The following is a 12,426-nucleotide window of genomic DNA, read 5'->3' as shown; positions in this document are numbered from 1 at the left end:
TGCATTTAAAGACTGAGAGACTAAACCAATATTATTGAGCCTATAGTATATTTCTTTATCACCTTAATTGTAATAAGACCGGCCATGTGTGTATGTATCCAGTTTATTTTCACAGTGTGTTCAGTGGATTTATGTGAATGTGATTCACCCCTAGTCTTTTCTATTGATGCTCAAAGAGAGTAAGCAACTTACAGTATCCTGCAGCTTATGTACATTTTTACTTTATAGTTATTGAAATTTTTTTTTTTTTTTTTACTGTTAATTAATGCTACACCAGATTCAGTGGTTTCAGTACAGGCTGGGCACACAGAGCCTGTAGGATAGCCAGGTGTAAATTGGCTTCCACTCGGACCACAACAGCTCAAGCAGGTGTGAAGAGCTGTTGTGTTTACTTTTCTTTTTTACCTGTTTGTCTATGTATTTCTCACTTCATGCACAAAATAATGAAAGAGCTGAGCACTTTCTTTCAGATTAATTTCTGCTGAAATGCACACCACACTCTGAAGCTCCTTTTATGAGCTGGCAGTACCAGCTTTTCTCTGCTGGGTGGCAAACAACAAGCAGCCACCTAACTTGCAATGCCTGCTGTGTGGCCTGGTGACAAACGGCTCTTCTCAGCTCAGTTAACGCCTGCAGCCCCAAGCCTGGAAATTAATGTTTATATCACCCCGTCGATAGCACACTAACCTTTGAGCACACATTTGATAATGAATTACGTTAAACCTCTAGATGGGGAATTCAAACTATTTTTGCCTGCAAAAAAAAAAATATATATATATATATATATATATATATATATATATATATATATATATATATATATATATATATATATATATATATATATATTCCTGCAGTTGAATGCAATGTTTCAGGAATTTTCTTTTGTTCATTTTGGTGTAAGTAGTTATAAATGACCAAAGCTATAATGCAACAGAGCGAAGCCAGGGGTTGAAATGCTGCAATACAAGCATGAATGTGTCTCTGTCTATGTAAAATTAGCATTTTATTCTTGTAGATTCCTCACCAGATGACATTTCCCTGGCTTCACAGGAAGGAAGTTTTGCTTGAATGAAAAAGTTCTCTGTAGATTGAATGTCAGCCTTTCTAAACAAGAGTTTTACCAGTAAATGGTTTGTGCAGCAAAGTTCCTCAGAGTACGTTTAAAAATGAAAGGCTCACTTGAGAGAAGCCTTTTGTAGCTATATCTGGAAGCATCACTCGGAGGATTGTTGCAGGTTCTTAACAGTCCATTTCTATGGTTGATGGGGTCTCGATGTAGTATCAGTGGTGGAGCAGAGACAGCTATTGGAGAACTCTATACCATCTCCCCTCACTCAAAGATGTGTTTGCTGAGGAGAAAAGTCCCCAAGGACCCTGAGTTTATCTTCCATCTCCATCATCAGGGCCTTCGATTTGACAGGCTCCCTTTACCCAGGCGCTGTCTTGTCTCCAGGACAATAAGCAACACCATGTCTGATTAGTTTCAGAGTTCAGTGGTCTTGAACGCAGCATTTGTATCGGTTGTTGTTGCGTTGTAACCCCTGTCTGTTTGACAACAGTTGCTCAGGCACTGAGAAAACAGAAGCCTACACTAGTATGGAGGAAGTCTTGGATACAGTGTAAACAGACTTGACCTTGACTTTATGTTAGGCACCCTCATTCGCATCTTAAACTTAGAATTAATGTCCCAGAATGTATAGAATAAGAGGTCAAACCACTCTTGAATTAAGAGTGGTTTGCAGGATGTATTCCTGATGTATTCTTGTTGCTCACTATTAACAAATGAGTGAGCAACTATTGTTTATAAGATTATTTCCACTGGTAAAAAAAAAACAAAACAAAAAAAAAAATTGGTAAAGAAAGTTAAATGTACTTGAAATCAAGACAGATTGGTGTCTAATTTTTGAGTAAACATTCCTCCATTGATGATTTATTAAGTGTGAACTAATCACCTGAAGACATAGTCAGTAAGCAGCAGGAATTTATGGTACATTCAGATATATTAAATCATCATGAGTGTTGCATTAGCATGATGTACTTTGTACCCTAATTGTCAACTGTTGCCAGTGGAGAACATAACCTGGCAACAGGGTGTTCCTAATAATAGCCTGCATGAGCAAGTTACACATAAGCAAGCCTTCTGAGGCAATAGCTGCAGTTCATTCATTTTTGAAACTGCAATACACAATTCTTTCTTTCTTTTTTTTTAATCTGACTATCATTAGGTTGTTTTACAATGCAGGCTCTTGGCTCTGTTTGGTGGAAATTTGTATTCAGTTTATACTTGATGTCATCATGATATCATGGTTCAAGTGTACCTGGAATATGATGCTCTGCAGTGTTTCTGACAGAAGCAAACGGCTAGCATTGTCTTCTGCAGGATCTTTTCTTGTAACTGGACTTTTGAGAGCTGTTTGAACTTCAAAGGTTTTTACAGACTACATGTTGGCTATAATTAACTGAAGAGCAGAACTAAGCACAAGGGATTTGTCATCATTCCTAAATGTAGACCCGGTTTCCAATGTAACTCCTGACATACTTGGGCAGTACATGTGACAACATTTTGGTCCACCCAATTAAATGGAAAGTCCACTCATTAGAATATTTCTGTTCATGCCAAAGATTCATGGCAGCCGTTCTTTTTAATGATCTGATCATATGTTAAAAAATGTACATTGTTCACACTGTATCTTTTCCCCATAGTGTTGTCATTTTTTCTAAGAAAAGATTCACTCTAATTGCAGTACTTCTGTCTAAATCCACATTTTTAGCTATCACAAAGACAAATAAGGAGAGTAACACTGGGAGAACCTACAATGTTTTTTTTCTCCTACAGGAAAGTAGTGAGTAACGTTGCCTGATTCTCTGGTATTAGGTTCTTAGGGCTGACAATGTTGCGTTCCCCTTCCATTGAACATCCCTTATCTTAATGAGGAATCGCAACACACAGTCCTGTTGTAAAACAACAATGATGAGAGAAGCAGCTAATGAGGCTATCATGGTGTCGGGAAAGAGCCATCTCTCCCTGCAGGCCCCCGCAAACAGAACAGACTTGCAGTGGGCACAGAGAGGCCAGAAACAGAGCTCACATTGATTGCACAGGTTCGAGAGGCAGAGCCGGTGAAATGAAAGATGCCAAGACTCATCAGCCAAATTAGATCAAAGTGCAGAGTTTTGAACTGTCTGCAAGCCGGCTGCTTGGTTATTTGTGAGAGTGATTTTGTTGTGAGAAAGCAGCCGAGAGATTATGTTGTTTGTTTTCCCAAAACCTTGGGGAAATTTTTTACGCATTTGAGCTTGATTGATCAGGCGCGATGTGTTGTTGCAACATTTCACTGGTGTACATTTCCACTTAGTTGAATGAATTACTGCTAGGTGCATATGAGATTATTATTATAAGCCATGTAAATGAACAAATCAAGTGGTAAAGACTGCTTATCTATTCAGTATTCATATAAAATGTCTGCAAGTGAGTTCTTAAAAGATGGCAAGTTAATGTATTGAAGCATGTGCACTTCTTGTATTGCTCCTAATTCTTTGGGCTCCTTTTTTAATTAACATGTTAAATCTCATAAGGGTTTGCAGTCCCATCTTTCTTTCTTTAATTATGACTGGCTGTGTTTTTTTTCGCTGTTACGCTTCTTATTTTTGCCTCTACACTTGAGCTTGGACATTTATAGAGCTATACATCCATCTTACCATACATGTGAGTGACTGACATATACGTATGTACAGATTGTGTGGAGTTGTATGTCTGCATTATATCAAATCTTTTCCTTTTCTTTTTTTTTTCCCCACCTGCCAGACTCTCACCCGTCATATCCACCTTCCATGTGTGTAAAGCGAGAGCCCCATGAGGCATCCTTTGCCCCCTTCACCCCCTCCTCTGTTGGGGATTCTGCTCTAGCTGACATCTTGCCCCACCAGTCCAGCCTCTCAGTAGATGCATCTACTCCCAGCTACCTTGCCCATGCTCACAGCTCCTGCTACAGCCAGTATGCCAGCCAGCCCTTTATAGCAGGTACAGCGTCTCCCACGAGGCCCCATAGCCAGATAAAAATTCAATTAATTTCATTCTGTTCACCTGATTTAACTCTGTGTTCGCTTTTAGTAATTCTCAGTTATGTACAAATTAAAGCGGCCACCTCTCCTGTTGCTTTTTTGCCCCTGCAGTTGTGTATACAGGAGCAAAACTGAACATTTGGCTCTCATCAACAGCAGCTGATCTCTACCTTTTCCCACCCTGCTTTACTCCACATTTGACTCCCAGCTTGTCTCACAGTGTCACAACAGACATTCCAACGTCATGACAGGTCCAAAGTCTAGGGGGGCAGAGGAGCCCAAAGGGGGGGTCGGAGGCACAGATATAAACCTGATACTGGGACCTGCCTTGAACCCGTAGCTGCCAGTCCTTTGTACCCCTTCATCCAGCTGGTTTGCTGTCAGGGTTAATTAAAGGGCTGAATATGAAGCAAAGGGCAGCATGATGCTCTCATTGGCCTGATGCTGATGTAACTTTGAGCCGCTTGTGATACTGGTATGTTATGTTTTGTTGTAGTCTTGTGATGTTGATGGGTGACCCGACGATTTCACCAATGCATGCTGAGATAGGCTCCAGCCCCTTGTAATGGCTTTTACAAAGTGATCTTGCCTGAGAAAGAGAATGAGCCGATGCATTGTGACTGACGGAGACACTGCCTGTTATTCTCAGTGGCTGAATGCATCACTTCACTTTGGTGATTTTTGCATTTATGTACTAGACTTTTGCAAAAGCAATATATGTTAAAAGAAACTTTTCATTTGCATCTTTTTTCATCAATATAATGACAAAACTTGCAGTTATGGATCCACTGTGTTGCAAAGTATAGATACCAAACTGATCAGTAATGTTCACTGGTAGCACATTTTTATTTGTTCTTGCAGTCCAGTTTCAGTTTGCATCAACTTGATTATGACATGAGCACACTCAGGTCTCAGGATACAAACCCTGGACTGGTTTCAGCTTTAAATCTCTCTCAAGTACAGTATGAATTCAACTTTTCTCACTGTGACCATACTTGTAATACAGAGCCTCCTTCTGTGTGCCTGCAGGTCGAGATATGGCTAGTACCACCTTACCTGGCTACCCACCTCATGTCCCTCCCACAGGACAAGGCAGCTATCCCACATCCACACTTGCTGGAATGGTTCCTGGTAGGTGATGCTGCTCCCTTTTTATGACACCATTAATTGCACCATATTTGCAACAGATAGTCCTCCTCAGGTGATGTAAAACTTTAGGTTACTTAATCCTGCAAAAACATGAAACCATAAAACACAAATCCACTGTTGAGACAGTGGAGAAATGTTAAAGCATTGCTTTTGACTCAAAGGATTGAAGCAAGCTCGTTATAGCTTTGTTAGACTGCGGTTAGCGTGTGGTTAGCGTCTGTGGATGAGGACATTAGATGAACTCGATAGGTGATCACCACAATCAGTGGCTGTGAGATAGGACAGTTCCTCTCAGTTACACTCCAGCTCCCAGCGCTCATTACCCTCGCCGTGTCCACACAGCGCACTCTCACCAGCCCCGTCGATAAACACTGCTTTTGCTCCTCTCCTCGCCTCCCCGGACACCCAGGGCTGCAGAGCGTATCTCTTTCCCCTCTACTTAACCTGCAGTTCAGGTTCAAAGCAAACAGTTAAGGGTCAAAACACAGAGGCGTGGAGGGCCTGTAAATATTTAAATCACTATCTCTCTCAGGGATGAGCTTAAGTTACACAACTACCGGTGAAGATGCTGCCAGCATGTGTAGATCTGTGCTCCAAACAACTCAAAACACAATTCTTTTTATTGCGCCGTGACATGTATCCAACACTGACCAACAAACAAAGCAGCTGTGCGGCATTTGCAAGTGAGTTTAGCATATAGATAGAGGTCAAACAGATATCTGAAATTAAGGAAATTTTTGTGCTACTTTTCTGTATTTGATTATACCACTGGAGAGGGTGTGGATGACAAAAAAACAACAAAAAAAACCCCATGAAGCACAAAAACACTACAAAGCCTTTTTAATCCAGCAGTTCGTGAGATGGGGGGGTTCACCCAGTGGCGAATGACTAAGATTTAGTGTCTGGCCCCAAACACTGTTAAAGCAAAGGCCATTCTTCAGCACCTTCATATAAAATCCAGCCTTTATAGTGCCATAAAAGAAAGAAACCTGTGGACCCACAGCATCGCTCTGTGATATCCCCTCACCCTCCCAACCTTCCCACTCCAACCTGCACAGAGAGGATGATGAGAAATGCTCTGAAGCAAAGTATGACTACTTGAAAGCAAACTTTGGGACAGAAGAGAGGATATAATAATAATAATAATAATAATAATAATAGAACAATGAATTTACCTGAAGGGATTCTGGTGAGATGCTGTACAGATGTCCAAGGAACTGATGTATCAGTAATGTGCGAAAAATTCAAATGTAACTGCATGTATGTATGTTGGTGATTTTTTTTTTCATAGCTTTATATTTTATAATATATTGGCCATTTGTCTTTACTAGCTAACATTTGAATATTTGTTTTTACATTTTTGTTCTCCAGGAGGGGATTTTTCTGGAAACCCCTACTCTCATCCACAATACACAACTTACAACGAAGCTTGGCGGTTCAGCAATCCAGCATTACTAAGTAAGTGTCTGACATAATAAAGACTGTCATACCAATAATCCAAATATAGTCTCTGAATAATCGATGTATCCTCGGAGCTTTACACACGTGTCTTACATCATGTTTGACCTCGTGGTTTCCAACGGCTCGTTCTTCTGTTAACTTTCAGGTTCCCCTTATTATTATAGTGCCGCATCCCGTGGCTCCGCACCTCCCACTGCTGCCACTGCCTACGACCGCCACTAGTTACGCCGGAGACCAGCTCAAATTGCAGGGCCAGAGCTTCGGCCTCCATATTGTCCCTGTCTGAGAAACACTGAGGTCAAAGGGAAGCGAGGTGGAATCCTAAATGAAACCCCGTCAGCAAGCGCGTTGTGGAGGAAGGATGGGCGAGGTCGACGCCGATGCACCCAGCTTCAGCGTTACACACACACTTTGGGTCGAAAGAGCCCATGGGCATTTGGAACTCACCTGTCATGCCCTTATTCTCTCACAGGCCTGAACGTTTCCAGAATGACTTTAAGAGATTATATAAATATATATATTATAACATATAAATTGAAGAAAAACAGTGTGAAGAAAACCATGTGGAAAAATGTTGTGGGTTTTTCATTTTGTTTCTTTGCTGTTGTTGTTGTTGTTGTTGTTATTTTATTCATGGATCGTCACATTCCTTTATGTAATGAACTGCAGTATTTTTCTGCTCTGAAGAGAGACGTCCAGGGGGACAGTGGTCCTATAGCTTAACAATGTAGCGACTCGAACCAGTGTTGTGGGCCCCTCTGACCATTAATGAGATCCTGGCTCCACAATGTAGAGCGGGCTTTACTCTGGTGCTTTGATGAACTTCTCTGCTCCCATTTCTCCAATAACACTTAAATTATAAGACAAACACAGCATGCCCCGCAGTGTTTACTGACCCTGGTGACATCGCGCTCCCTGTGGCAAACAATCAGATGTAAAAATGTAAATCATCTTGCAAAGTATTAAAAATGTGGTGACCACGAACGTAAAATGGTCTTGCCAGAATTTTAAATACTTTAAATTATATTTTCTGTTACAATTTTTTTAATGTAAACAAAGATTTTTTCAGAACAGCTGTCACATTTCTCTCATTTTCCAGTCATGTCCATGTTCGTGCACGGTCTCATCCTTTGCTCTTTTTTTGCACTATAACCTCAACTTTGTCTGTTTTTTTTTTTGTTTGTTTGTTTGTTTTCCTTTTTTGGTACATTCACTTAAAATTAACCATTTTATAAGCATAAGTTGAAAATATATATGTTGCATTCATATAAAAACACAAAGCTAACAAGCTAACAGACCCGTTTGCGTGTGAACATCTTTTTTTTTCCCCGAGTAAAAGTGAAGCCATAATTCTTTGGCTACATGAACAAATCCTTCAGTTCAGCTATCTCTCATTCAGCTACTTAGTCATGCCAATAGATGCCTACACAGTTTAGAAAGCTGCATGCAGTTGTCCAAACTGACTGCAAATTAGCTTCAACAATTGCCTTACAGACCTGTTTTTTTAAAAACATAAATTCATGCCTGTTAATTGAAATTAATTGCCTTTAACAACACAGATTCACCACCCTCCGTGAAGTTAGGTTCCACTCTCCGTAGGGACTGAAAGAAAATACTGACTCATTTTAAGTTTTGGAAAATATTTTGTGAATGTACTCTTAACTACATTTGCCAAAGACTTAGTTCGATATTTAATATTTTATTTACAGTATATGTATACATAAATAAAGCAGTATTATCTTTTAAGTAAGTCAACACTGAGCATATATGTCATGAAATTTCAGCTGGTGAACATCATGCTGCATTTGAGTGTAGCGCGAAAGGTGAAATTCAGTGATTCCAATAACGGCGACAAAATGCTGCTTTATAGAAGGATTTGTGAATAATGTGAAGACAATTCTCTGTAAATATATTGTCACTCACACACACACACACACACACACACAAACACACCATTGCAGTATCATACTAATGTACTGGCTCCCTTTGTAGATATACAGACTGAAAAAAAAAAACATGCATTACATTTGTGTCTTAATGTAATGTTGTGCTCTGAGGAAAGGCACAACAGCTGTTTAACCTATGGCTACATCAATAGCAGGTTTCAGACGCTAACATCACATAGGCTGTCTTTGTCATTTTATTTTATTCTCATGATATTGTCATGATGATGTTTTATGTCACTATGCAATGAGTTAAATGGCTTTCTGTATCATCTTTCGTTGTATGGAATAAGTAATCCCCATGGAGAACAGCATAAAAGCTGCAAAAGTACAACAGACCTCCAGTGTGAAATAATTCTCCAGTTTTTGCTTTTACTCCACAAATTCCCTGAAATGAAGATGCGATCAAACTGATGTCCTTGGCAACAATCAAAGATATTGTCCTGTTTGCTATTTGTAGATGTCGTGCTCATTATGTTATTCCAAATTACAGTAATCTGTGCCTCAATGTAAAGAAACACACCCATACTTATTCCCAGTCACCCATTTCTCCACTAGCCTCTCAACTTCACTATCAACAGTTAAGCATAAGGCATCAAAAAAATAAATTTTTTTTTCTTTAATTCTGTACAAGCTAATGCATCTTCTGGTACCAGGGTTAAGTGTCATTGCTGAGGGCACCAGATAACAGAGAAACAGACTGCAGTTCTGCTCTTCAGGAGAAGCTATCCTCTACAAATTGCACTTGGGATTTGCCTATTTCTGTCTACTTGCATTTGAAAGTGAAACACTGGTGCAGAGTGCATGCTGCCATCATTCAAGCAAAGTCTTTGCTTTAGGAAGTGGAGCACCTCTGCAGGAATGGGCCTTGTGCCATTGTAAAGATGATACAGGAGATGTGTCATGGACATAAAAAGGATTTCTCATGAAAATCTATATGGAAAGCCTTGTGGCCTCAATCATTGTTCTGTTTCAGTTCTGTTCCAATTCTTTTTGTGCACATGAGAAATAAATTCTTTTATATGTCTGTCGTTGACTTGGTGTCCCCTCATTATCAGCCACATAAGAAAATGATTCAGAGTTCAAGGTTCCCGGGGAGCATTCCTGCTGCTGGTGTATTGACGTTTGATTTTATGAACAGTCAGTAATCCACAAGGCGCTCATAAGGGTTACAGCTCTCAAATATGAAATGCACAAAGGTTGCACAACATACAGTTTGTGCGTGTCGGTGTGCGGATGTGTAAAGAAATCGAATAAATTGAGACTGTGTTTAAGAGAACAACTGCATTTGCTGGAGGAAAGAAAAGTGTTAAACAAAGAAGCAAGACAGTTGGGAGGGCAGGAGAGCAATGCCCCAGCTTCTGACTCCAGTATTTTTAATGATGCATTGGTTTCATTCTACTATACCACACTGCTGCTGCCTCACTTCCACTTTCTACTCTGAAACACACAAACCCAGCCAGTTGTAATTCAATTTCTTTGCTTCCTCTGCCTATTGTTTATTTCATGGATCCCCTGTGAAGCATCAAAAGCTTCTGTTTCTGTCAGCCCCTAACTGTCCTATGTGTTTGTCATTCAGGCCTTGTTAAAAGATAAAATACACACCCGCATACACACACATGCACGCTAACACTCCCTCTTCTCCCAGCTGAGTATTCCCAGTGGTAAAATTATTCCATTTAGATGGGAACTTTTTTGTCACTACCCTGTCTAAATTGGCATATCTGGCTCTCTCGTAGAAACCAATAAACTGTGAACCCGGATGCATCTGTCAGTCAAGCTCATCTTTACTTTAGAGGGCCAGATGACAACAACAGGAGAAGAGACACACACCAGCAGAATGGAGCCCACTGATTGGCTCTCATCAGTTAGGCATTACGAAAAGCACCTGTCATCCTCAGGGCTTCTCAAACCCACACAGAGAGGCCCTGCCATGGGGGCCAGTGGGCCTCGTGCAAGATTTACTCAAACACTTCACCCTCATTGTCAGCTTGGCTTGGTGATGCCCTACAGCTAGGCCTCTTTCGCATGATTCATGCCTGTCACTGATAATATGAACAGCAAAATAAGCCACTTCTAAATTGCTGGTAGAGAGACACAGTCTGAAGCAACCACGTTAAATTTCACATATATGAAAATGTATATACACTGTCAAATGTAAAATACGAAACAGTATCATTCTAATCCACAACGTAACAGAGAAATTTATTAATTTTAGCAGTTTTTTTAAAAGCATTTCATGCCACAGGTTGGGAACTATTTGATTAAAGGACATAATAATTACATAGTTACTACCAGCTGCAGCTAGAATTGCTACAGTTACAAATTGTACTGATACTTTACAATCTTTGAATGTAATGTATGATCATTTAAAATTAGATTTACATAGTTTATTTATCTGAAAATCCTTAATACTTTTACTATGTTTGAACAAAGGGCTTAATTGTCATAGAATATTTTGAAATTGTTGTATTAGTACTGAGATTTTTCCACCAGTGGCCAACAAGGTGCTTCCTTTGAACCCAATAAACACTGAAAAAGTGTAGCGTAAAGCCAAAGAATACAATATTTAATGATTTTTCCTTGTGTAAACATCGACAATCCAAGACTCAGTGAATCTTGTGGTGTCAGACGAGTGCAGCATTGTTCAGAGAAGATGAGCGGTGGTGGTCTAGCACTGACGTCCTGTCATCTGCCTGCATGGGAGCCTGTCATCAGCCTCATCATGTGGCTGTCATAGTTGATGCTAGTGAGGGGAGAGGCCAACCCTGCTGTGTCAATCAACGGGCCCTCATTAGAAGCAACTTTAATTAGTGGCTGCACGGGTGCAGTATTGTTCACAATGCTGCCTTCGTTAACTGTGTTAATCCCAAATGGATTTGCGCTAGGAAGAGGAAGCACCACAGTGGTCCAGTGTTTTATCACTGAGCTGCTATGTGCTGGGGGTTAAAAAGATCTATGTGTCATATTGAATATGCATATGTTAAATAGATGTAAAAGTGTTTAAGTGTCCCTGAAGAGGCAGATGTGTGTGTACCCATCCCAAGGATGAAAAGTATTGAAAATTAAAAAAGTGTAAAAGTTTCATCTCATACTATGGATATATCCACGTTTAAACCATTTCTGTCCAGTTTCATAAATAACCTCTATCTATACTAACTAATACCTTTATATAAATATATCATGCACATTCATTCAGTCAGTGTACCAGTCTAAATGAAAAGCAGAGGGCTGGTTTAGATTTCTTTGTTTTGACCAACTATGAGGTGTTACTATTACTGAACTCTTATTAGCTATGGCCTTTATTATACTGCAAATGCTTAGACATGTTAGATGGTCCCAGAAGCATTATCCATCACACTGTCACACTGGTCTGCCGCACAAGCCATGGTGATGGAAAAGGAGCAGAAGGATGATGTCACAGAAGGCTTGTGAGCCTAGCTATAATGTTTTGGCTTAATTTTTGTGGTTGATAAGACCCATTCAGGAAGCTTACATTGGTGACTGTTTTACTGCTTCAAAAATCTTCTTTTCAGCTTATACAAAGTAAAAGACAATCCCAAAAGTTGCATGGACACTGGGCTTAAATTTATCAAAAGCTACACAAAAGCATATAATTATTCCAGTACTTTATTATTATTTTAGTGCGACATGGGAGCCAAAGAGTTCAAGCCTGTTCGCTGATGATCTCGATCCTGACAGAACAGTGATTATGAGGTTATTTTCACTGTCAGCGGGTGAGACCATCCAGGCGACAAGAACATGACTTTGTGATGTTTGTAATGAGTGAGCATTGATTGACTCAACG

The 12,426-nt window shown here is 40.0% G+C and overlaps 1 protein-coding gene across 7 annotated transcripts in view; it reads left to right on the top strand.

The window, feature by feature from the left end:
- Positions 1–9,611, top strand: part of pax2a (paired box 2a) — a 32,919-nt gene extending 23,308 nt beyond the window's left edge. For 4 of the 7 annotated variants that reach the window (XM_030748571.1, XM_030748566.1, XM_030748569.1 and 1 more), the window contains 3 exons: positions 5,095–5,196; positions 6,586–6,672; positions 6,840–9,611. In XM_030748571.1, coding sequence (XP_030604431.1) covers positions 5,095–5,196; positions 6,586–6,672; positions 6,840–6,961 — 311 coding nt within the window. In that variant the 3' untranslated portion in view covers positions 6,962–9,611. Of the gene's footprint in view, positions 1–5,094; positions 5,197–6,585; positions 6,673–6,820 lie in introns of all 7 variants that reach the window. The other 3 variants (XM_030748567.1, XM_030748572.1, XM_030748570.1) reach the window with 1 other exon arrangement.
- The last annotated feature ends 2,815 nt before the right edge of the window (positions 9,612–12,426 follow it).

This window comes from Archocentrus centrarchus, chromosome 15 (genome assembly GCF_007364275.1).
Source record: "Archocentrus centrarchus isolate MPI-CPG fArcCen1 chromosome 15, fArcCen1, whole genome shotgun sequence".
NCBI classification, from domain to species: domain Eukaryota; kingdom Metazoa; phylum Chordata; class Actinopteri; order Cichliformes; family Cichlidae; genus Archocentrus; species Archocentrus centrarchus.
The sequence above is the reverse complement of the archived record's forward strand: the minus strand, read 5'-3'. Positions and strand labels throughout refer to the sequence as shown.